The sequence below is a fragment of the Polypterus senegalus genome, chromosome 1, assembly GCF_016835505.1.
Source record: "Polypterus senegalus isolate Bchr_013 chromosome 1, ASM1683550v1, whole genome shotgun sequence".
NCBI classification, from domain to species: domain Eukaryota; kingdom Metazoa; phylum Chordata; class Cladistia; order Polypteriformes; family Polypteridae; genus Polypterus; species Polypterus senegalus.
In genome coordinates this window covers 127,195,252-127,222,770 of record NC_053154.1, presented here as the reverse complement: position 1 = coordinate 127,222,770, position 27,519 = coordinate 127,195,252, and the positions used below count along the sequence as shown (strand labels likewise).

The 27,519-nt window shown below is 39.1% G+C and overlaps 1 protein-coding gene across 1 annotated transcript; it reads right to left on the bottom strand.

Annotated features, from left to right (window-relative positions):
- Positions 1 to 11,290: 11,290 nt before the first annotated feature.
- On the bottom strand, positions 11,291 to 23,181 carry LOC120535338 (extracellular calcium-sensing receptor-like). Its single transcript, XM_039763151.1, has 7 exons — positions 23,157 to 23,181; positions 17,713 to 17,872; positions 17,110 to 17,401; positions 15,562 to 16,377; positions 13,908 to 14,129; positions 12,646 to 12,769; positions 11,291 to 12,186 (listed from the first exon to the last, which is right to left on the bottom strand). Exons 1-7 carry the CDS (start codon positions 23,179 to 23,181, stop codon positions 11,291 to 11,293), a joined length of 2,535 nt encoding a protein of 844 aa, XP_039619085.1.
- Positions 23,182 to 27,519: the final 4,338 nt, after the last annotated feature.

The following is a 27,519-nucleotide window of genomic DNA, read 5'->3' as shown; positions in this document are numbered from 1 at the left end:
TAAAAAAAAATGTGTGAAAGAACAAAAGATAGGGGATTGGAACAGAGTATTAACGGTTTTTCTCCTCACCTGACAGACCAACAGAAGAATAAAAAATCACCCTCACCTCAATTTCACGACAATAAACCACTTCCACTCCCAATGAAAAAATCTGTGGTTGTGAATTAGTCTGTTGTATATATTTTGACGATAGTTTCAGTCCCTTGTAACTACTCTGTCAGCGACAACATTATATGGGGAATTCCCTCAACCCTTGTTCCTTTTTTTCTGTGTTTTATTCCTTCACTATATATATATATATATATATATATATATATATATATATATATATATATATATTGTCACGCATGCGCGATTAGGAGACCGCGGACGGACCAGTTCGAAAGACGTTCGCCGGCAGGGAGTGGCGGGTACTAACCTTTCTCATTGATTTCTTCCAGGAAAAAAGACGCTCTGCCATCATAAGCCTTCCCGCAGTACGTTTACTTCCGCCCTTCCTCCGCCATATTCCGGCTCCTCCCTTATAAAATGGCCACCGACGCCTCTGATGGTGTCGCGCATATGAACTGTTTTGTTTATATATTTTGACCTGATTTGCAGTGTGGATTTTTCTGCAATATACGGGGCCGGAAACCCCAAACCTTTATGTTGTCTCTTGTTGAGTCTTTTACAGTGGCGTAGCCGGCAGGATACGTCCGAAGAAAATGACTGAAGGACAGGACCTCAACACAGTGCTGCAGGGGATGAATGCCCAGATCCTGTCCCTGCAGCAAGCGCAAGCCGCTACCACCTGGGAGTTGGAGGAAACGAAGGCCAGGTTGGCAGAAGCCCGGAGGGTAAGACCCGACCCACCTCGTCCAACGCCTTCGCCTCTGGTGCCTATGACAGAGGCTGATGACGTTGAGTCGTACCATGGCATATTTGAACGGACGGCCACCCAAAACGAGTGGCAGCGGTCCGAGTGGGCGCCCTACCTGAAGGGACCCGCGCAGCGAGCTTACTACGATCTTCCTGAGGAGGAGGCCGCAAGGTACGACCTCCTAAAACAGGAGATTCTGGCACGCTACGGCATTACGCCGGGCCAGCAGGCGAGTGAATGGCGGAGCTGGCAGTTTGACCCAGAAAAACCAGCCCGAGCCCAGGCCTTTGACTTCTGGGGTAAAATGGGGCGCTGGCTACGGCCCGAGGGTCCCCAAGCCCGGAAAGTAGTAGAACAGGTGGCCTGTGAGGGCCTCGTAAACGCCTTGCCTAGCTCCCTCGCCCAGCAGGTCCGGCGCCATCCTTACAAGGACATATCTTCCGAGCCGTGGGGTCGGAAAGGCAAGCTTGTGGGAACCGACAGGGACGGGCGGCCACCCCCGAGCCCTCTCGACGCACTGCGGAAGCGCCGCAAAGAACCAAAGAAAGGCCGGCCTCCCCGCGCTGTTACAAGTGCGGTGAGACCGGCCACCTACTGCCGACCTGTCCCCTCAACACCACCTCGGAGCCGATGGACTGCACCTGGGCCACCACGGAAAGGTACTGTACTCTGTCGCACCTGCTGGCAAGTCCAAACACGGGAGTGGTGTTATTGAATGGGCACTTGGTGGTGGCTCTGTTTGACTCCGGCAGCAACATTACCATTGTCGCTCGCCGTTATGTATTACCGCGACAGTGGCTTAAGCAACATTTGCAAGTCACTTGTGTGCAGCACGGGGAGACCAAGTCATACCGTTCCGCTCGCTGCTACATCACCTGGAAGGGACAATTGTCTAATTTGGTGGTTGCGGTGTTGCCCGAACCCCCCTATCCAGTGATTTTGGGACAAGACTGGTCACACAGAAACTGCGGTAAGACACACACCGCTCCTGGAGCCTCACTGGGTCTGGCTATGAGGGGACGAGGCGCCCTTCCCGCGGTCTCCATGCCGTACTCTGGGGCAGGCCCTAATGGCGCAGGCACTAGGGGGACGCTTCCTCGGCGACGGACCCTGACCCGGAAGTATCCGCCGGAGAAGGGACGAGCCAGGGAACGCTTCCGCTAACTCGCTCACAAGAACCCCTGAGCAACTTGGACCATCAGTTTCGGCCCACGCCTGCCTCATTTAAAAGGGAACAGTGGAATGACGATTCCCTGCGGTTTGCCCGGAATGCGATTGTTCTTCAAGGCAGCTCACAAGCTGACGGTTCCATGCCACGCGAGCCCTTCTTTGTTCTGGAGAATGATCTCCTGTATCGGGTGGCAACCCACGAGGGCGAGGTGCGGAAATTGTTGCTAGTGCCGCGTACCTTCCGGCGGGAGGTATGCGAACTAGCTCACGCTCAACTCCTAGGCGCCCACCTCAAAACTTTGGAGAGTATCAAACTCCGCTTTTACTGGCCCGGGATCAACAAGGAGGTTCGGCGCTTCTGTCAATCCTGTCTGGAATGTCAGACTCGCCAGATTCCTAGGAGGGACCGCGCTCCTCTCGTCCCAATACCCCTGATAGACATCCCTTTTGATAGAATAGGGGTGGACTTAGTAGGCCCCCTGGAACCCTCAAAAATGGCCATAAGTACATATTAGTCATGGTGGATTACGCTACCCGATACCCAGAGGTGTTTCCCCAGCGCTCCGCTAACACAAAAAATATCGCACGGGAATTAGTCAACGTATTTTCTAGAGTGGGTATCCCCAAAGAAGTCCTCACGGACCAGGGTACTTCCTTCACCTCAGATACATTCAGGGAGGTTGCCAGATTACTGCGATAAAAGCACCTCAAGACGTCTGTCCACCACCCTCAAACAGACGGGCTGGTGGAGCGGTTTAATCAGACGCTTAAACAGATGCTCCGCAAGGTAGTCAACGCTGATGGCAAGAATTGGGACCAGCTCCTACCGCTCATGCTTTTTGCCTACCGGGAAGTGCCCCAGGCCTCTACGGGCTTCTCCCCTTTTGAATTATTGTATGGGCGACAACCTCGAGGACTTTTAGACATACTAAAAGAGGGCTGGGAGGCTGAGGCCCTTCCCTCCTCCAATATATTGGAGTATGTGGTGCAACTGCGCGACAGACTAGCTAAAATCAGGCCACTCCTAAACGACCACGTGACTCGTGCGCAGGCCCGGTGTTACAACCACAACTCCGTCTTCCAAGAGTTCCGCCCAGGGAATCGAGTGATGGTGCTCGTTCCTACCTCCCATTCCAAGTTGCTAGCTCACTGGCAGGGGCCATATGAGGTTAAGGAGAGAAAGGGGCTCGTCGACTATTTAGTTAAGCAACCTAATCGTCGGCCGAGCGAGAGGATCTACCATGTCAATTTGTTAAAACCTTGGAAGGACAGGGAGGAGTCTCCTGACACTCGTAGATCCCTCTCCCTATTCGCTAGCACGTCTGCCCTTAACCTCGGTGACGAGCTGACACCCTTACAGTGGCAGGAGTTAACAAAGGCAATCCAGGCCGTCCCCGAAGTAGTGAGCGAGTCACCGGGCTGGACCTTGCTGATTGTGCACGATATAGTCACGGACCCCGGAGTAGTCGTCCGGGAGAGGCCCTATAGACTCCCGGAGGCAAAACGCGCTGAAGTGGAACTGGAGGTGCAACGGATGTTGGATATGGACATTGTTGAGGAAAGCCATAGTCCTTGGTCCAGTCCTATCGTCCTCGTTTCCAAGCCAGACGGCTCTTAGAGGTTCTGTAATGACTTTAGACGTCTGAATCAGGTCTCCAAGTTCGACGCCTACCCGATGCCCCGCATTGACGACCTACTTGAGCGCCTGGGTGTGGCTCGATACTTGACTACTCTTGACATGATCGAAAGGGTATTGGCAAATTCCTTTAACGGCATCTGCAAAAGAAAAAACAACCTTTAGAACCCCTAGTGGACATTGGCAATACAAGGTCCTCCCATTTGGGCTGCACGGGGCCCTAGCAACATTTCAACGTCTGGTGGATAGAGTGCTGAAGCCCCACCAGTACTATAGTGCCGCCTACCTGGATGATGTTGTCATCTATTTCGGCACCTGGGAGGAGCATCTATTGCAGGTCTCTGCTGTCCTTGCAACACTCGCTAAAGCCGGCCTCCGCATTAACCCCCGTAAATGTTATTTTGGCTTAAAGGAGGCCAAATATTTAGGCTACCTTGTGGGATAAGGACAGGTGAGACCCCAATGTTCCAAAGTCAAAGACATCCTGGAATGGCCCCATCCGAATACCAAGAGACAGGTGCAGGCTTTCTTGGGGTTGGCGGGGTACTACCGCCGGTTCGTACCCCGTTTCTCCGAAAGGGCAGCACCCTTGACCAATTTAACAAAGAAGGACGCTCCCCTATACGTGGTATGAAACGACAAGGCGGAACATGCATTCAGTGACCTAAAAAAGGCCCTAACGTCGGCACCTGTATTAAGGACCCCTGAGTTTGGGTTTCCTTTTATCCTCTGGACCGACGCTTCAGACACAGGCCTGGGCGCCGTGTTGAGCCAAAGCGTCGATGGTGTTGAACACCCCGTGATGTACTTAAGCCGGAAACTGCTGGACCGGGAGACCAGGTATGCAACAACGGAGAGGGAAGCCTTGGCCATTAAGTGGGCAGTGACTCATCTCCGGTACTGCCTGTTGGGTCGCCAGTTCACTCTAGTGACTGATCACGCTGCGCTTCAGTGGATGTCCCTGCACAAAGAGTCGAATCCACGGGTCACCAGGTGGTTTCTGGACCTACAACCCTATAAGTTCACGGTCACTTATCGTCGCGGCAACCTTCACGCCAATGCCGATGCCCTCTCTCGCCTCCACAACCTCTCGGTTAGGTCCGCCCGACCTGACGGTCATGGGCGGGGGGTCGTGTCACTCACGCTCGTGCGATTAGGAGACCATGGACGGACTTTAAACCGCTTCGAAAGACGTTCGGCGGCAGGGAGTGGCGGGGTACTAACCTTTCTCTTTGATTTCTTCTAGGAAAAAAGACGCTCCGCCATCATAAGCCTTCCCGCAGTACATTTACTTCCGCCCTTCCTCCACCATCTTTCCTGACGTCATCAGTCCCATCCTCCCTCACGGTTCCTTCCCAGCACTCCTCCACTTCTGGCTCCTCCCTTATAAAATGGCAGCCGACACCTCTAATGGTGTCGCGCATATGAACTGTTTTGTTTATATCTTTTGACCTGATTTACAGTGTGGATTTTTCTGCAATATAAATCCCAAACCTTTATGTTGTCTCTTGTTGAGTCTTTTACTATATATATATATATATATATATATATATACACACACACACACACACTAATGTAATTCAGAATCTTTCCGCACCATCTTTCTGTAATGTTACAGTGCTCAGTGGTTCTGAACTGAGCTGTGGTGATATTTCTCTGCTGAAATAATAATTGTTTTTCCTCCTTCCTAAAACAAGTTGTTCGACACACTGTCTATTTACTCTGCCAGTAAATTCATGGATAAGTCCAGTCTTCCTCAGCACAACCCTTTTGTCTTTGCTGTTGCTTTGAAGGAAGATATTACATAAGGCATAGAGCTCTAATGATCCACTGAGTAAATTGCAATTTTCATCAGGCTTCTGGTTTTGGAAGTAAATGCACTTGAAGCTTAAGGTTTTAAGCAAGGGATTAAGCAACCTCCCCTCAGAAGGTGGTTAATGTGACTCCCTACAGTTAGAATCTGAAGCCAGTCCTCTTGCATAGTCATACAAAACAACATTTGGAAAATATTTCCATGAAAGCAGCAGATCAGCAAAATTACAAGGACTCTTGGCTCTAATGTTGAACTTCACTGAGCAGACAATGCGTTGGGGCAACAGCCTGGTCTCTTAAATATGTTAGGATGCAAATACATATTAGTATTACAGTAAAATGAGATTGATCTCTAAAGGGTCAGATAGTATTCTTCTTCTTTCTTCTCCATATTATTCATTCAGTATACAATAAAATTTTAACGACTGTTTTCCAAATTTTTAAATTTCAGTATCATAATCTGGGCTAAACAATCTATGTCCAGGACTCAAATTTGTAAGCAAATGCAGATTAGAACATCAGATCGATCTAAATGAGAACAGACTATTCAACCCAATTAACCTCGTCAGTCCTATCCACTTAATTCTTCTGAAAAACATAAAGTCTAGTTTTGAAAGTGCCTAAAGTATTACTTTATCTACCACACTGCTTGGTAGCTTATGCCAAGTGTCTGTGGTTCTCTGTGTAAAGAAAAACTTCCTAATGTTTGTGCAAATTATACCCTTAACAAGTTTCCAGCTGTGTCCCCGTATTCTTGACGAATTCCATTCACAATTTTAAACACTTTAATCATGTTTCCTCTTAATCTTATTTTGCTTAAACTGAAAAGGCTCAGCTCCTTCAATCAGTCCTCGTATTTCAGCCCCAGTACCCCTGGAATCAGCCTAGTCACTCTTCTGTGGACTTTTTCTACTACTGCTATCTCCGTTTTGTAGCCTGGAAACCAAAACCGTACATAGTACTCCAGATGAGGCCTTACTAGTGCATTATAAAGTCTGAGCATAACCTCCTTGGACTTGTACTCTACACATTGTGCTATATAATGTAACATAATGGCTTCTGAACACTGGAAGTTGATAGTTTAGAGTCCACTACAACTCCTAAATCCTTCTCATAAGGTGTACTTTCAACTTTTTACTTCCTATGTGTAATACTTTACATTTACTTGCATTAAATTTAATCTGATAGAAATCTGTCTAAGCAGGTATGCTGTCCAAGTCCTTCTGTAATAATTCAAAGGATTCTAGATTATCTGCCAATCCACCTATATTGGTATTATCTGCAAACTTAACTACCTTGCTACTTATATTCCTATTCAAATCATTTATATACTGTATATTTAAAATATCATCGGCCCTAGCACTGATCCCTGTAGAATACCACTCAACATTAGCTAATTCTGATAAGGCTCCTCACACCATAATCCTCTTCTTCATTTATTTGAGCCAATTTTGCACCTATCTACAAACATCACCATGAACTCCCACTTCTTTTAGTTGGATGCCTAACCTTTCATGTGGCATCTTATCAAAAACTTCTGAAAGTCCAGATAAATGATATCATATGTTCAACTTTGATCATACCCTTTTGTTGCTTCCTCATAGAATTCCAGCATGTTAGTAAAACTTCCATCTTCTGATCCCATGCTGACTGTTCATCATCTACATATTACAATATTAAATATTTGAATGGAAAGCCAGAGGCACACCAGATCTGCTCAAGGACCTTTTATTGTAATATGTAGATCACTTGCTTTTTTTTCTTGAAGTTTCAGCACAAGATCTATTTTAACACCCTTGTTATCAAGGTCGCACCACTTTCACAATGCCCTTATTTCTTCTACCTGTTATTTCTGTTGAATTGACTTCATTATAAAGAATGCACAAGTCAAAGCTTTGTGTTAAATTCTTAAACAAACAACAGTTAATCCTTGCATCTTGTATATAACTTACTTTCAGACTAAGAAGTTCATCTGCCAAATGGTATTATGTCTCTGGTAGCTCATCAATATCTGCAGGTATGCTGGGGATATGTAGCTTGGCATACTCCATTTTAAATACTCTGTCTGACAGTAATGATAGCTTGGACTGACAATAAAAGGATTTATTTGATCACCTTGGGAGAAACATGAATATTTTAAATTTTACAATTGTTTTAACATTTTTTAAATTAAAAGATGCACTCCATGGGCAATCTGGGATTTTTTTATTTGGTATTCTGTCTCTAATTATGATATTGAAAGAAATCCCAACAATGCAGACAAAATACTCAAATGTGAAAAAAACATGAATTATGATATCTATGGGTACATCATTTTAAGAGTTTTTATTTAAACTTGGTGTTAAATTAGATCGATCAACTTGCAAAGATTTACTTTGAACATTATTATTTAGTCTCCACAATAAAAAACAATCTCAGTCCATTTTAGATTACTACATGGTTTGTAAATTGCAGAGACCCAACCAGTAACTTACCAGGCAAACTAAAAACAGCCTTCTTGTGGAGATCCAACATCACAAAAAAGGGAAAGTATCCACAGGAGAGAAATGAGTATAAATAATCATGGTTTGTCATGGTCTCATAATAAAGGTATACCTGCCGAACTTTCTGTTTGCTTGGAAAACAAACCCCATTTGTTGCTTCAGTAGCGTCAATCACTCTGCTGATAGTGATAATTGTCTAGGAGAAATTTTAAATGAATGTTTTATCCCACTTAAACTAATTGAATATTTTCCTATTACGAAAATCAGTAAAACTATAAAAAAAAATATCAGTGTGTCAATAAGTGCATATTACTTTAAACAGTTTGCACATTGCATTCCCTTCACTGGAATGAGCTTTACCGTTCTGGAAGCAGACATCATATTTTTATTGGTAGAAGTCCACAACTTCTTCTTTTGGCTGTTCCTGTTAGGGGTTGCCACAACAGATCATCTTCATCCATATCATCCTGGCTTCTGCATCTTGCTCTGTTAAACCCACCACCTGCATGTTCTCTCTCACCACATCCATAAACCTTCTCTTAGGCCTTCTTCATTTCCTCTTGCCTGGTAGCTGCATCCTTAACATCCTTCTCCCAATATACCCCTCATCTCTCCTCTGCACATATCCAAACCAATGTAATTTCACCTCTCTGAGTTTGTCTTCCCGCCGTCCATCCTGAGCAGCCTTTAATGTACTCATTTCAAATCCTGTCCTTCCTTGTCACACCCAATACAAATCTTAACATCTTTAACTCTGCCACCTCCAGCTCTGTCTCCTGCTTTCTGGTCAGTGCCATGATATTTAAAACATGAATGTAATTAATCTGTTAATTCAATTAATCTACTTTATTCTTTATGTAGATTTTGCTTAATAAATTGTTTTCATTTGCATAAACATAGTAAAAAGACACTAATGCAATACTTCAGCTGTCAATTTTTTTATTATGTGTTAAGCTTAAATGTTTGGCTTATTGAATGAACAAATTCCAAACATAAATAAGGCAAAAAGATCCAGTGTCATCACTTTCTATTGTATTTCAACATTTAAAAAATATTTGTGTTTTCAAATCAAAATCCAAAAAAACTGCATGTTAGCCACGGAAGTGGTTTCAGACTACATTTATTTTTGTGTACTTCTAGCAAACTGGGCCCTACATCATCTGCAAAATGTCTCGTACTGTCCTTCCCTGGAAAAAGACTTTAATGTATGAAGAAAGTCAACATATTACTACTCGACGGGCCGTTGCAGTAATTATAATTTAAAATTAATAATAAGACTGTTCACATTGTTATTAGAAAGTTGTTGACCGCACTCCCCTCAGCCTATTAAACTAATAATCCACATCACCAAAACAACCTGCATACTTCAAATACAAAAACATGCAAAAAATGATATTACAATAACAAATATATAGTAGCAAGCAATCAAAATCATCTCTAAATAACAGCAGACAATGTAGTCAACTACAGTAGAAGACAAAAGTATTTTGAATCATGTTGACATTAGCCAAATGCAATCTGCAAAGCAAATTTTTAAAATTTCAAACCATAGGTAATATGTTATTTCTAAACAGCAATGTAGAATACCAATGAACAAGCTAAAATAAAAGTCTTGCGATTGTGCTGCACACCCATGTGAGTGCTGAAAAAAAAACTTATGTCAGTTATTACAGAAGTTATTGGGAGATAAACAGAAATACTTATCAGTTGTCGCTCAGTTGAAATATGTGCGTGCTTAGACAAAAACGGGCATTTGTTTTGAATATAAGGTCCAAGGAGATTTTTTTGCTAAATCTTTTGTGTATTCAAATTGTAGATGTTGCATACACCATCTTGCAAGCACTAAACATTTGACATTACAGTTCACATAGTGGATCTTTTTGCCCTTGCTTTGCTTTAATGTGAAACGAAATTGGGCAAGCACCCTATTCTTATATAGAAACTTACTACTAAATATCACAGATTTACCAATGCATGATATACATGTTTAACAAAATGATGTATTTGCTAAATGCTTCTCACATACAGTATGTATTACATGCTGAAGGGGAACATCTTTTTAAAAATGATACCAGCTGTTCTCCTAGCTTGTCCTTTGGTGCAACTGAACATGGATTTATTCAAAACAATATCTGGTTACTGGAAATCTATTGTATTATTTTTCAGTACGATTAAGTATGATTTTTATCATTTACGATATATTTTAAACAATAGTTCAAAAATATGTTTATTTCTGTGGGCATCTTTAAAACTGAGCAAGAGTTGCATGCAACTAACATCACAGTTTTTGAGATACCGTTTACACCATATAATGAGGCTGTTTTTGTCTTATGTCCTTCAAAGTTAACAGATATTCTAAATGTGACCAGTGTCATAACATCTCTTGTTTTTAAAAAGTATCTCTGCCTCTACTACACAGGGAATTTTATGCTGCATCTTTCATTGCACAGGTACTGTGTCTCCACATGCAGCACAAACATGAAGTCACTGCAGACTATATTTACGGCAGGAACGTCTACAGAGGATACTGAGTTCTTGGCCAATATTCTGGATTACACCACATATATTGAGATGCATCAACTTACTGAGTCAAAGAAAATGAGAAAACGTCATGGATGTTTTGTCATTTACGAAAATACATTGTGCTCCCAGATCAAGACCTACAAACCCAAAAATCTTTGCATATTATTTTGTATTAACTGATTGCTGATTAAGTTTTGAGCATATAGTCAATCAATTGTACTTTGTAACAACCCACCTTATAACAAATAAAAATATATAAGTAGGAATGCTACTTTTACTATTTAAAAATGTTTATTAAGTATTTGCCTTTAAAAATACTTTAAATAATACAATTTCCAATATAATCTACTCAAGTACTTTAACAAAAGCAAATGTCATTTGTGACTTTCTACACATGCAAGACAGACATTACCTAAATATGTGCAATAATATAGAAGGTTTTAGCAACATCTGGATAAACATAAGACTGAATTAATGAATGAAAAAAATAATAAAATAATAATAACAAGGCCATAATTATAGATCTAGTTTATTGCTAATTTTACCAAACTAGGTAACTGTTTGCTTTTTATAGAGGTTTTTTTTTTTTCAAAACTTTGTATACGTTTGTTGGTGGTTTCTATTTGATGTAATATGTTATCAGAGTATGTAAAAAATATGTTGGAACAGAATGCTCTTGTATTACTAAAACGATACAATGCAGAGACATTTAATTAATTACAGGTTATTCAAACACAAGTAGAAGAGAAACCAAAGAGACAAGCTGTGCACCTGTTCAAAGGTAAGTTAAAAATTTCATAATTTTAATTATTTTGCCATTACATGTTTTCTGGTATTCTTATCTGGTTTTAACAATATAATATAACATTTTGGTGCAAAAATACAAAATAGTAAACCAAAACTTGAAGCTAAGATGGCAAATATTTCAACTGCTACTGTGTACTTGCCAAGTGAGCTAATATAAGCAGGAATAAATGTGATCCAGACAGCACAGAATATTAACATGCTAAAAGTGATAAATTTTGCCTCATTAAAGTTGTCTGGAAGTTTGCGTGCCAGGAAGGCAAGTACAAAACACAACAGAGAAAGAATTCCGATATACCCAATAACAGCATAAAATGCAATAGCTGATCCCATATTGCATTCCAAGATGATTTTTTCTTTGTAGGATTTCATGTTTTTGTTAGGAAAAGGAGGTGACAGTATCAGCCACATAATACATATAAGGATCTGTATAAGAGTTAGGCTACAAACACTTAACCTCTGCTGGGTTGGCCCAAACCATTTCATGATATTATTACCAGGTAGTGTAGCTCTAAAAGCCATTAGAACCACTATTGTTTTGCCAAGAACACAAGAAATGCATAAGACAAATGTGATTCCAAAGGTTGTGTGTCTCAGCATACAAGACCAGCTTGAGGGCAGGCCAATAAAGGTAAGAGAACAAAGAAAGCACAAAGTTAAGGAAATCAAGAGAAGGAAGCTTAGCTCAGAATTGTTAGCTTTGACAATAGGTGTGTCTTTATAATACAAGAAAATTAAAGCAATCGTCATGCTCAGAGTTGCCCCAGCCAATGAAATTGTCATTAACAGTATCCCCATAATTTCTGCAAATGATAAAAACTCAATCTCCTTTTCAAGACAGTGGTTCCTTTCTTCATTAGACCAGAATTCTGACGGACATTTTAAACAATCTCTGGAGTCTGTAAAAAAATTCAAGAAAAACATTTACAGAACACTGTCCTGGTATCAGAGGTTCAAACTGCAGTCTTGAGAGGGTTGTAAATCACAGTAATTTAGGGACTTCAGCACAAGTGACACATGGTCAGTGAGCCATGGGACAGTGGTTGGGATACAAAAGTAGCAATGGCTTCCTCGTGCCAGTTTTTATTGAATCAAGATTTGAGAGTTAATGAGTATGGTATAATATAGCAATTTTAATTTCAATTTATAAAAATTCTATTTATTCTTATATAACACTTTTCTCTGAAGAAATACACAAATCTGCAAATATAAAACAGTAACAATAACACAAGACGATTCAACATTTCTATACATTACACCCATGTCAAAAAATTTATGATAAATGACTCAGTAACCTTGTAAATGACAGATTTTTCTTACACAGTATACTGTGTCTGAAATAAAAAGGTTAAACTTACTGATCTCTTTACTGATTTCCCCTTCAGCACATTTTATGCAATCAAAGCAGCAAATTGGTTTTCCTCTCTGAACCGCCTTACGTGTGCCAGGAGGACAGTCCTCGCTGCAGGTAGATGTGGGGATCTTAATAATTAATAATTAAAAAATAATAACACAGAGAGTCTCTTTAGTGGCTCATTTGAAAGTCAGTGCTAATTTTAGCAGCAGTCTAATCTGAAAGCTATGTCACAAATATAAAGTAAATAAATTAAGGCAATCTAAGTCAAAAATCAAGATGATAAGAATTCAATGGACTGTGGTAAGAATTTGGAATCTTTGATGGAACATGCAGTACAGAGGCCATTTAGAATGATACTTTTATTAGTATATAATTGAATGTTGGAGTCTTTCTGTTTTCACCAGCAAAATGTGACATATATTAGAACAAAAAATAGAATACCAAATGTATTAACTATGTTTATGAAAAGTCAAAGATCTCTTCTTTGCTGATTGTTCTCCTCATGTACTTCAGTATAAAAATGTATTTTTGTAAGTTACTTTCAGTCTCGGTCTGTGTAACAAACATTCTTCATGTCATACATTACTGTTGTAACACTTCATTGTGTTTTTACATCACCCACATTTTCACTCCTTGGGGCCATGTTTAACAAGGCAGATCAATTTAGGTACACTTGTGCCGCTATCTAAATATACATCGTCAGGAACAAAAACGAAATGTGCAATGAAAAAATGTACTTTTACAAGTGTGTGAAATCATAATAGTTTTCATAGGAGAAAACATGAGAACTGACAGTTAATTTGACCTACCTCTCTTGAAAGTATCCAAGGATAACTGGAAGAAAAACCCATATTGACATAAGGAGAAATAACATCTGCACAGACGGCACCCTGACATGGGATTTAAATCCAGCATTGAGAATGCAAGATCAGCACAGTGTCAACTGAGTTTGTGCTGCTGCCTGAAGACGCCTGGGCTTGATTCATCTGTGTGCAGTTTGCATTGACATTGGTCTAGTATGAGTGACTGTATAATATTAATAACAAATAATAATACATTTTATTTATACAGGGCCTTTCCATGTTTAAGGCGACTGTATATATGGAAGGATTGCGATCGACTGAGCAATTTGAAGCCTTGTATCTCATACTGCACAGACTGCCTTTGGCTGCACATAATTCTCTAATCTGGACAACAGGGTTTAGAAAACTGACTTTTCAGTGTGCTGTTATAAAACCAAATTTGTAAGTTAAAAGTCCTCACCTGAATTTGATTGCCAGTATAAATGATACGATTGTTGTTCATTGTGAACCTCTTATTCACTGGAAGAGAGGTGTCATAATAGCCAACTGTAATGAATTCTGCTTTGCCTTCAGTAGTAAGTTGCCAGTTTATTACTTCATATCGTACATTGCTATCTTCTGTAAGATGAACATTTTCTTTATTTTTTAATGTAACGTTCACCATTGTCAGGTATGGGAGAAGCTGTAAAAAGGAGTTTAAAATTAATTAGTATACTAATGGGAACTTTGTCCTTGCTTTTGACTTTGTCTAAGTATTCAGAAACAGTTTATACAGCATAAGTGTCATGTCATGTAATTTTCGAACCTGGTTAATATAGAGCAGGATCACAGGGATGGTGCGGGGGCTTGAGCCTATGCCAGCTAGCATATGACCAAGACAGGAACAAACTCTGAACAGGGTGCCAGTTTATTGCATGGTGAACACACACACATACACACACACCAAACATACACTAGATCCAATTTAGCATTGCCAATTCACCTAACTCACATGTTTTTGGACAGTGGGAGAAAACCAGAGCACCTCGAGGAAACTCATGTAGACAATGGAACATGCATACTCCACACAAGTAGGACCCATGATGTGAATCCTCGTCTCTTGACAGTAGTAATACCACTCTGCCACCTTACAACTTAATTTTTAGATAAATGATGAAAGACACACAGATGTAAATTAACATTGGAATATTTAATAATTAATATTTAATCTCAGTTTTCTAAATATAATATAATGAGCCACACACTCTAAGAGAAATGAATATATTAACAATCATGAGATATGTGGACAACAGTTTATTAAACAAGACAATGTACTTAATGGTGGTTTATTGTAAAAGGCTAGTGCAGCAACACAGAGAAATGTTTGTAACCTGTTTAAAAGCTATAATGTTTAAGTGTAAATATGACAAAATACACAATGAGAAATGCAAACACCATAAGTAAACAAATACATGTAAATAATGTTCATAAATTACATTTTATTCATGGAACTTACCCCTGTAGTCTGGAGTACAACTGAGATTTTGGATCAGATACACCTCAAAAGACCATAAAGGTATTAGACGTATAGTTTTTGAAATAAAAAAACCTTTTGGTGAAAATATCTCCATGTGCATCCAGTAATCAATTTTTAGTTGTACTGTATTGTGACTTTGCAGTCATAAATGAGAGGGTACTGTCATTTATATTTAGAAAGCCTTATCAGTTTAGCTTAGCAGTCATAATGTAGGTGGTAGGAGGATTTAAGAAAGAATTTCCTGCTATGTTACCTGTTGTGGGTGCAATCACTCTGCACTATATGCGGCACAACTCTAAAACCATTTATTTGTTGGGGACACAAACACAAATGCATAAATACTTCAAATTAATATAGAGAATCCAAAACAATCTTGTAGTACTGTAAGTCTTTAGACAGTAAGAAGAAAGTACAGCGAAAAGTTCAATAAATTTTCTATAATGTTTGAGTACAACAAAAGACGGATATTTAATGAGTATGTAGTGCACATAAATAAAGTGTTTACAAGTCAGGAAAATATTTTTTTTTGCTTGTACTGAACAATAAAAAAATCATATTAGTCTGTTAACTGTTGTCAAATATTCCTAGAATTCATTACCTGCCAAGGCTGTATCATTTTGCTTTTTTGACATGTTTTGTTTAAAAACTGCTCCTCCATGTTTTTGCACACGACAAGATTTTGTACGGCATAGGCAATTGCATAAACGGCTTTGTACACATTATTTGGGATCCTCATTTCAGATACATCAGTGAACTGATTATTTACTTCTCTCAGATTTTCTGAACCTGTACAAAAAGGTTTACTTATTTTCCCAGTTTCATTTGTTAAAGTACAGTTAAACACATCTTCCCAGAAAGCTTTTAAAAAGGAATTTTCTGGGTTATCAGATGGCCGGAGATTCAATAAAAAATCATCCAGTCCTGCTATTAAAGTATTGCTTGTGGCTAACCCAATTGCACCTTTTAACATCTCATTTCCTTGATCCCCAGCAAAATTCTTAGCAGTGATCCAAGATTCACTGCCCAGCCACTGGATGCCAGTCACATTCTGAAGCAGCAATTCTTTGACCAGAAATTCAAAATCTACAAAAGATGCAAATACCACAATAACCTTTGAAGATGATGCTTTGATAACTTTCACTGTTTCCAAAAATTTCTCTCTTGGATACGTTCTGTAAATTGCTTCAGAATACTCAATACACACACCATCTTTTTGTGCAGCTTCTATAAAGGTCGCCATTCCATAATTTCCATAATCATTGTCACTTCGTATTGTTCCAACCCAGGTCCATCCAAAGTATTTCAGAAGCTCTGCTAGTGCCGTACTTTGGTAATAATTACTGGGAATTGTTCTGAAAAATGTTGGGAACTCTTTCTTATTACTGAGACAAGCACAGCTAGCAGAATGGCTAATCTGTACAAAACAAAAATGAAAAATTACTTTGTTTTACACTTCTGAAAAATGTGTTTTTTTGATTTGTATATAGTATTAAGTAATATAAGAAAAATTATCAATAAGAATAAACTATTCAGAACTTTTATTGCTATATTTGAAAAAATTAACAATTAAACATTACCAGATGTACCTTTTATAGTATTAATCTAACTTTAAAAAAGTAAAAAGGTCATTTTTTGGTAATCAGACAATCTAACCAAATATTGAAATGAAGAATTAAAGAAATGCAACATCTGTGTATTTATTGTAAGGTGCTTTGGCTACAGCATTACTGATGTTGTTTTAAATGTACTCTGTAACTAAATTGACATTGGCACTTATGTCAGATGGTAAGTCCAAATAGATATGTGTTTCTGATTACAATAAAACAATAAAAATAGACAATTTGATTAAATAAATCTGGTAATTCAATCAATTTTTTAAAAATACATACTAAAATACATATTTTCTTAAATTTGTATTCATATTCCTTATTTTACATATGATATATTTTTTTAACTGCAGATTTTTTTTAACTGCAGATTTATGTGTTTTATTTTAAATGTAGGTATGTGAAATATAATAACCTATGATACCTAAAACATTTACTACATTCACAGAAAATAATCTTAACAATAATTATATATTTATATCTGATTTTTGCGATTCCCTAATTTGAAGTAGTATACATTAGGTTCTTTATGATCTCACCAGAGGTATGTAAAATTGTCCAATTGTTGTAGCAATTCCAATTGTTAATGATGATTCTGAATGCCCAATAATTGCTATCACAGATGAGGGCTTTACACAGTTTGTCTCTGTAACACTTTCATCCTGTAAATTCATTAAAAGCATTGCTGATTTTATAGACTGTGTTATGGAACCACAGCAATCATAAATTCTGTACCCCAGTGTAATGCCACTGAACATTTCAGGGTTTTGATTGATTTCTTCTATGGCAAAGATCATAGTCTGTGCAAGCTGAAATTCTCTAAAATTAATACTGTCAAGAAAATAAAGATATATTAGTTATATATTGTTTTATCATTTAAGGCTAAAACACTCTTGAATGGAAGATTACAATTGGAAAAACAAATAATCTACTGGAAAACACAGTATTAACTTCATCCATATCTTTACACTGTAAATGATTTTGTTCCTAGGTTAATTTTACATTTCCAAAAACAAAATTGACCATTTTTATTATTTATTCAAGCTGTTTACAGTTATTTTTAAATCAGTTACATTCATAAATGTATTTTTATAGTATAAGTAAGGTGGTTGAGGCTCAAAGTTTAGTAACTTAATGCTTACTTTTCACATTTTAAAGCTTCTGGCATAGCTGTGAATCTTGGTATCTTCACTTGAAAATTTCTATGAAAACTGAAGATTCCTCCAATTACAATATCCCCATCTTTGTAAAACAGAGGGGAGTCTTTTGTTCGCCACAGCTTACAAACATCACTTTCGGCGGCTACAAAAGAAGCAACAACCATAACTTTCAAAAGCAACATGTCTGTTTGCTCTCATTAAAATGTAGAGTGCCGAACACAAATGCTGCTTATATACATTTTGCAAGCTTTATCCCCTCACTTCAATGTTTAATCAAGCAGGAACTGAACACAGGCTTTCATTAAGTCATTCAGTCTTAAAGAAAAATAACTGTAGAAACACCAAGGGATAAATAAATTAAGCGTTCCCTTGACGTCATTAGAAAATAAAATTTTGATTTCTAATAATAAATATGGCATTATATGATTTATTTTATTAAATTTATTGTCATTTTGATTACTTGTATTTTTTAATATGCATTTATATATCTAAGCCTTTTCTGTGTTATTTTTGTAGCCTTTTTTGCTAATTTATTCCTTTATTACATACTCTATGTACAGTATATTGTTTCATTAACCGTTATTTCATATTTTCCCTGGAAAATTATTTTTGCAATCCTTAGGTCAGTTTGGATTTTGTTTTTTGATATATACTTTGTACTTAACCTCTGTATTTCTAATTTATTTGTTTCATTTTGGTTTCCCCATTTGGTTCTATTTGCAGGTATTGGTTGTATTCTAATGATTACAGAAGGTTTGTAATTACAGTATATTCCCCTTTTTATAATTTTTTTGAACATACAACACACACACACACACGTATATAATAAACTCTATTTATTAAGAATTTCAAAAACAAATTACATTTCTTTCCTACATAGTCACTTTCGTTTGCGATGCAATTTTCCCAGCATCGTACCAACTTTTTGATGCTCAATTACCATTCATCCTGACTTTACTGTATCCAATGAAAATATAACAGTGTGGAAATTTTTGAAAGTGAATAAAGCCCAAGAAACACTGATAAAGAGTTGGTGTAACCAATGTGATAATCCTGTATACTTGAATCTGGCAAATGGAAAAAAAAACAGGCCTTACAGATAGTAACTCAAACAGAACTGAGGACAATGAAAAGGATGATGGACTATATTGCTGGTAGACAGGAAGGAGCAGGTCCAGAGAAGTGGGAATCAGAAGTGACATCCGTGGTGGAATGGTCATTCAATTGGTCTGCAGAGGGAGAAAAAGAGAAAGAATTAGAGGACAGCGCCAACTCCTGGTTAGGCAGGTAATCACAGTTATTCGAGCTATAAAGCTGTCTCCCATGTGCATGTGTTTGACAATATATAAATAACATATGTATTAATGTGTGTGTGTATATATATTGTGATAAATCAGTCACAAAACAATTATAAAGGTTTGGGTAATGGCCCCGTATAATGTTTTTTCGGTCAAGTTGAATAAAATTATATCAGACATTCGTTATTTGGTTCAGTCGGCTTTTATAAGATGGCTACAAGAAATGACGGACACAGTAGGTGACGTCATCTGTAGGAGCCGGCAGTGACATCATCATGGTGGAGTCGGAAATGACGTCATCTGCAGGGGCCGGAAGTGACGTCATTCTCTGGAGACGGAAGTGACGTCGTCATAATGGGATTTGGAGTGTATGGTGAACCATTTGAAATATGGGTTGTTGTGGGTTTGAAATGATTATTTTTCTTCCTTAGTTCTGCAGGGCCAGAAAGAGAGGCATTAGCACCATCATACCACCCCCCACATCTTGTAGCCAGTCACTCACCTCTGGACCTGTTGATTGCCTCCTACTCGCACGTGTGTGACAATATATATATACAGTATATATATGTATATATCTATATATATACAGCCTCGATACACACAAAAAGATTTGGGGCAGCCACCCATTTATTGTCCCTGGCTGCAGAAGGTTTACAATGAGCATTCTTGTGCACTGAATTGAGTTCTGAACTTAACTGAATTACTCTTCAAAACATGGCGGCTTTAAAGGCCATGACCATAAGTGATTGCGGAACCGGAAGTGATGTTATTCTGGGCACCGGGACCGGAAGAGATGTTCTTCTGGACAAAGGAACCAGAAGTGATGTTTTTACTGGTGAATCAGGCAGGTTTTCCCATTTTTGGTCTGTAGAAACAACAGAAGAGGGGTTAGTGTCACGTGTGACTATATACAGTATATATATATATATATATATATATATATATATATATATACAGTATATATATATATATACAGGGTGGTCCTGATCTAATTATGCAGATCCAGATTGTCTGGATGACTTTGATTAATGCGGGGACAATTCCAGTTCGGCGCGAAGACGATTCTTCATGTCGTTAGTTTGTACACTTCTCGATAGTCCAGGATTTTTCAGGTGATTTTCTTGAAGTTATAGAATGAAAATTGTATAATTTGATCTGGAACACCCTATATATTGTTACGCACGTGCGAATAGGAGACCGCGGACGGACCTTAACACACATCGGAAGACGTTCGCCGGCAGGGAGTGGCGGGGTACTAACCTTTCTCCTTTGCTTTCTTTCAGGACAAAAGACGCTCCGCCACCATAAGCCTCATTCCCGCAGCACGTTACTTCCGCCCTTCCTCCACCATTTTTTCCTGACGTCATCAGTCCCATCCTCCCTCACGGTTCCTTCCCAGCATTCCTCCACTTCCGGCTCCTCCTTTATAATGGCCGCCGACGCCATGTTTGTCGTCGCGCATATGAACTATTTGAGTTTATATATTTTGACCTGTTTTGACCTGTTTCTGATTGTGGATTTATCTGCAATATATGGGTCCGGAAACCCCAAACCTTTATGTTGTTTTCTCTTGAGTCTTTTACAATATATATATTTATTGTGATGCCCGGCTGGACCCCCTTCAACACTGGATCTGGGGGAGTGGCCATGGGATGCACTCTGTGTCCCCCAGAACACGTGATGGCAGCCCTCCTGGGTTACATCGGGGCAACAGTTGTGGGATTCAGAACTCAGACCTATTGTACTCTGTAGTCACCACCCGGAGGAGCTGCACGGCTTAACGATTATCTGTGGGCTGGAATGCAGCCATACCCGGAAGTGCAGCCTAATTAGGTCAGTTACTACCTGGAGCACTTCCGGGAGGGCTGCAAAAAGAGCCTGCAGCCACTACTCAAGGGCCAGAATTGGAAGGAAGAGGATGCCAGGGAGGAGTGGTGGTTTGAGAAGAGAGTGCTTTTTGTGTGTTTGCTGCTTATCTTTAAATGCTTATGGGACTGTGTATTGCCTGTGGGGTTCACAGGGAGGATGTGCCCCACAGATGAAGAAAATAAAAGTCTTGTGCCCTTTTACATGTGCCTCTGCAGTGAGTCTGTACTGGGTCGGGCACTAGATGGCGCTAACTTTACTATATATATATATATATATATGTACTAGCCATGTGCGCCCAACTACGTTGCGCATGTTAAAGCTGTCTGTGAAGGGCCCCTGGTTTAAACGCGGCTGTTAGTCGTGAACTGGGCCCTTCGTAGCACAGCATTATGATTTTTTATAAGGGAAACAAAGTTACAAAAGAAAACCCTTGGATATTGATTCGATAGGAACGGCCTACTCGGAATCACTGCCTGAATCGTAATTATGTGGTGGTGTAGGAGCATTTCTGCTTCTGTCCATTCACAGTCCGTCTCGTTTTCACGACGCTGTCTTTTCCTCTCACGATCTCTTCTCAACCTTTCTCTAATCTTGCAGGTTGCTTTGTGGCAATCCAAAGAGTAAGGTAATATACACGGAGCAATGGTTATAAAAGGGGACACATAGGTATCCAGGCTCTTTAAAGCATAAATAGGGATCACTTCACTGACATGTGAGCAAGCCACGGTACAACTGTGAGACGCGCAGCACTCGCCGGCTACAACGTAACAATAATAATTTCCGGAACGTGCTGTTACATTGTCATTCATTTTACCCACTGTCTTTCTTTCATTCATATGTTATGTAGGCATGTACCTTTTATCTTCGGCAATCTCATTCTTTAACCAGGCCTCAGGAGCTAACCTGCGTAACACTGTCCACCACCCCTTTTGTTATTCCGGCACATTGTTGACATCCATGAGAAACAACAACGTACTAAACTGGAAGGTGGTCTACGCATGCGTGGAATTCGCGGACAAACAAAGATCAAGATCTACATGAAGATCTCTTTAGTTAATTTAAAGCACAACAATTTGTTTAGTTTGAATGTCTGTGTTTTGAGGTGTGACTGGAATACTACAATCTTTAATAATATAAGCCTGGAGGAGATTCTTAATGCAATGCCTATGTTTTAGCTGTCTCTCTACTGTCATCTAGTGCTTCTTCTTCTAATTCATTCGCGGACAAACAAAGATCAAGATCCAAATGAAGATTTTTTATATATATATATATATATATATATAATTTTAAATTCCTGCTTATTCTTTTTTTCTTTGTTATGTATTGTAGAGTATGCATTGTAGAGTATAATGTTGTTAGTCAGTAAACAAGTTTTGAATAAGATGAAAACTGAAGAATAGCTGGTAGCATTTGGACAGAGGCAATTCTCTAGCAGATGTTTTCTGAACCTGCTATGATTTTTTAATACTTAGAATAATAAAAGAAGTTAAAAATTGTAATGTTCTAATTGGGAACTGATAAAAGCATAGTAACATACTACTCAGCACTAAATAAATTTAGTTTTTTTTAAGTTTGTCTTGATTATGTGGAATGTTATATGGTTTTAATAAATTCAATAAAAGATAAAAATTAAAAATCTGTCCTTTTTATTTGATGAACTGACACTGCCAATTTTTTGCTGCATTGTTCTGCCACTCGCAGTTGTCATTTTTTAAAAATGCTTCTGGTTGACAGCCTTTAAATCTGAATCTGGAAAAAAAAATGACACACACAAAAAAAACAGGAAACAATACTCAAGGATAACTTTTTTTATAGATACACCCAATGCTAAATATGCCACTTCCCTAACTATGAAAAGCAGGACATTTCAGCACAGAAGTGTAGATTTTGTGGGTTGTGTTTCCTAGGATACCGCAATTCACCTTTACATTATTTTAGAAATTTCCTTTTGTTTTAGAAACAGTTCCTGGTAATTTCAATGCACTGGCAAACTAATAATAGTAGTCATTCTCAAAGCCACTTACTGAAATTTAAATGAACAGGGAGAAAGAGCCTACCCTGGTAGCACTGAGCACAGTGCAGAAAAGGGCCTGTAGAGGGTATCAGTCTATCGCAGAGTCCACTCACTCAAACACCCACACTCACACTGACACAATTAATCAAAGGTACAGGGCTTTGAGAATGTGGGAGGAAAACTGGAATACCAAGTAGAAAACCACTGGATCTCAAATTTCCTAAACTAACGACATTTTCACTTACAGCCTTCTGTTAACTGCTCAACCATCTTAAAGTTATAGAAAATTATACTCTAAAAAGAAAAACAGTATAGTATGGATAAGCAAATAAATAATACTTATTTTCCTTAGCATATTTTAATCTACATCTTCTAGATATTTTGTGTTACTCTACTTTTGACTTTTTTGCGGCAAGTTTGGTTTCTTGGAATTGAATTCCGTACCTGAAAAATTAAAGGATTATTTACTTAAAGTTATATTAGCAGAACTAACAAATGATTTGAAAGACTGGATGATAACTTTATATACTCAGAATTTTAAATCCATTCTAAGCATTAGAAAGAATAAGTTGCAAGATTAAAAAATAAAGTTTTGAGATAATATAAAAGTGCTTTTAAAAAGTAGGTTTTGACCAACTCCAAACTCACTTGTATTCCCCACACAGAGTTTGAAATCTTACCTCATGTTAAATGTAAGGGGGAGTTCACCCCTTACTTTATAAATGAATTTCAAGCCCTAGCATCCACCATTTTATGACATTAACCTAACAGACAATTGTTCGCATTGCTGTATATTTTAAATGGAAAAAAGTCTAGAAAATTACTATTTTATATGGAACTTGAAAAGTGTAGATGTATTGACTGATAAGAAAAATGTGGTGGATTGAAATCCACAGAAAGTCTGCACTACGTTTCATATGAGTATCCCATATAAAACTTTTCATACAATTTAGTTTAGATTAATTTTAAATATACTGTATTCACCATATTTATGGGTTCAAGTAATTGAGTCTGTATTTGTTGTGGAATGGCGGGCACTTGATTTTCTGCCTGAATTAGTTTTAAGTACAGTAGTTTATTAGTTAGCTCAATAATAAAGGAGGTGTGGCGGATAGCTGGGGATCCTGCCCAGTCGGAATGTCTGGAAGATGGAGGGACACGAGAGGGCAGCCGTCCTGGTTTGCATCAGAGCTACGGGATTGGAGCTTAGAAGCTCAACCCTCTTGGGGCCCCTGGCCACCGCCAGGGGGCGCCTGGATGACTACGGAGCCTTAGACTGCAGGACTTCGCCACACCAGGAAGTTCTGCAGGAAGGTCATCACAGAACACCTTTAACACATCCGGGTGCATTATAAAAGGGGCCGCCTAACTCCATTCGAGAAGCCGGAGTCGAGAGGTAGAAGACAGAGCTTGAAGGAGAGGAGAGGAGGCGGCAGAAGCGAAGGAGAAGAAAAGAAAAGGACAGTGACCTTTATTGCTGATTTGTGCACTGCGTGTGTGCTGTAAAACACAGCAGAAAGTAAACGTGGGTGTTCTTGGACTTGGGTGTGCTGTGTCTGTCTGTGATCCGGGGCTGGTTCTGTCACAGAGATTAGTGAGGTAAATAATATTTCATTTGGTCGTCAGTCTTTACTTGCAGATTTTCAAATCTTTTTTTTTTTTTTTAAATAGACTGGTTTCAGTGATTATAGCCAAATCTCCAAATGTGGACAGTTCCCAATCAACAGGATGACTTCAACTATATAGACTTTATTAAAGAAGGAAACATTAAGTTGGCATTCTACTCATTTATATGAAGCTACTGCTAATATTTTGAGGTGACCTCTTTGTAATTTTATTACAGTCAAATCTAATTTCAGTTTACCTGCTGGGATGCACAAGAAGTTAAAGATTTTTGTGGAGTTAAAGTGGATGAGGACATTTCTGATGTACTTATAAAATCATCTAGAGTAGCTTTTCAGTTGCGCTCAGAGGAGTAACTTGGTAAGCTAGAATGGTAGAATGCATATTCATTGTTTTTGTAAGATAAAAATAGTAAAGACCCAGGTCTGAGTGCAATTCAGTCCATATGTCATCTTCACAATACCCCACTGATGTTTGTAGACATAATTGAAAGAGAGAACAAATATGGGAATTTACTGCTATTTTTAATTCAATTTGTGAATATTGCCTTCTCACTATTTATTCTCCATGATATTATGACTTGCTTTTTGAAAAATTATCACCACAGGCTTTTCCAATCTCTTTTTCAAATCAGAACCTTACACCAAAGCACCACCTAATGATACGTTACCAAAAGTGCATCAGGAAAATAGGTAATTTGATACATGAGTAGTGTATCTAATATGTGGGTAAACACAACACAAAAAGTCTGTAAAGAACTTCAAGAATATAAAAAAAGCATTGCTAAAGTGATGGCAGAAGCAATTGGGAATTAATTGACAGAATGTTTCACAGGATTTAGTTTGGACCCATCAGACCAGTAACTGTATGCATTTTGTAGGGCTGTTAAACTGTGAAACACTTAAACTGGGTCTAAACTATGAAGTCTCTACAATATGTTGGGTGAGATACTATGGAACAGAATACCAGATTGGCATGTATGTTTTTATCTGGAGTGATGATGGGTGTCAACTACGTTTCAGGAAAATATTTCATATTATTACAAGAGAAGAAAAATCTTTTTTTTGTAATAAAGTAATGTAAATGCCATGTATTGTGAAGACAGTGGGGTCTTTAATGTGATTTTTGTTCATGATCAGGCTTACTACAGACCATTTGAGAAGCAGTTTTCAAATGTTTCTGATGATGATAGGGAATATATCATTGCACATTGTAATTTAAGTTCCTGTAGGGTGTCAATGTTTTTTGTGACTCTGTGTGTTTTGGGAAATTTGTTACCAACAATTAAAATAAATATTTGAAATTTTGGATTTTTTTTTTTCAAGTAGGATATCCTTAGATACTATTTGGCTAGAGATTGCTAGAACATACCTGAATGTTATAAAAATGCACTTACATAGAGTCATATTATAACACTAAATTAGTTGATTATTAAACATTGTGGTGGACAGCTGGGGCCCTTATCCAGCAGGGACACCTCAATAGTGGAAGGACCTGGGGAAAAAACATGCACAATACACTACCTCCCCTGAAGCGCTAGGTGGCAGCCTCCCTTGGTTGCTACAGCACCCCAGAATACCACAGGGCACTCTGGGACTTGGAGTTTGTGGATTCTGCCCTTGGAACACTTAATTATCACAGTCAAAACCTAATTAATCAAACTTCAGGGATATCAATCTGTACAGTTAGCAGGCATATGTAATTATGAATCAACTCCACCTGCTTTAGTGCAAATGAAAGTGAAAACAGGTGCACTGGAGAAGCAAGAGCAAGACAACCCCCATAAAGGGAATGGTTTTGCAGGTGGTGGCCACAGACAATTGCTCTCTCCTCATCCTTCCTGACTGATTGTTCTTGACTTTTGTGTTTTGCTAGTGTACTTGTCACTACTGGTAGCATGAGGTGGTAACTGGAGCCATTTCAGGTTGTACAGGTAGTCCTGCCCCTTCAGGATGGCACATCCATACATGCTTTCACAAGAAGGTTTACTGTTTCTGCCAGCACATGCAGTCTCGGGAGCATGGAGGAGATACCAGGAAACAAGCTGTAACACAAGCTGGACAGGGCTGTTAAAGGGTATCAACCCAGGAACAAAAGGAGCACCACCAGATCCCTACAAAATGACCACCAGTTGGCGCCAGCATGTTTCTTACTAAACTGCTAGAAATGGATTCCATGAAGGTGGCATGAGGACCAGATGTCCTCTATTCAGACATGTGTTCACATCCTATCACTGTGCTGCTTGATTGAAGAATACCACAATTGCCAGCTCCGCCATTGGCACCCCCTTCTCTTTATAGAAAAGAGCAGGTTCACACTGACTACATGTGACAGACATGAAAGAATATGGTGAATGATCAATGTTATGAAGCCTTCATGACTGGTTTGACAGTAACTCAGTGATGGTCTGTGGAGGCTTATCTTTGGGGGGGGCTGCACAGACCTCTATGTACTAGGCAAAGGTACGCTGACTGCTATAAGGTACTAGGATGAAATTCTCAGAGCAGTTAGACCTTATGCTGGTCCAGTGGGTGCTAGGATCCTTCTGGTGCAGGACGGTGCCCAACCTCATGTGGCTAGAGTGTGTGAGCAGTTCCCGGATGACGAAAGTATTAATGCCATTGACAGGCCCACCAGTTCCCCAGACCTGAATCCTATTGAGAACATCTGGGACGTTATGTTAAGGAGCATCCAACACTGCCATGCAGTGGCACAGGCTGTCCAGGAGCTCAATGATGCCCTGATCCAAGACTGGGAGGAAATCCCACAGGACACCATCTGCTGTCTCACCAGGATCATGCCCAGACTCTGCCAGGACAGTATATGGGCACATAGGGGTCATAAACACTACTGAATCACATTATTATTGTGATTTCAACCTTTGACTTTGATATTCGGTGTGATGTTGAATTCAGCCCTCAAAGGGTTGATAATTTTGGTTTCCATTAACCATTGTTACATCATTTTGTTCTCAAAGAATTATAC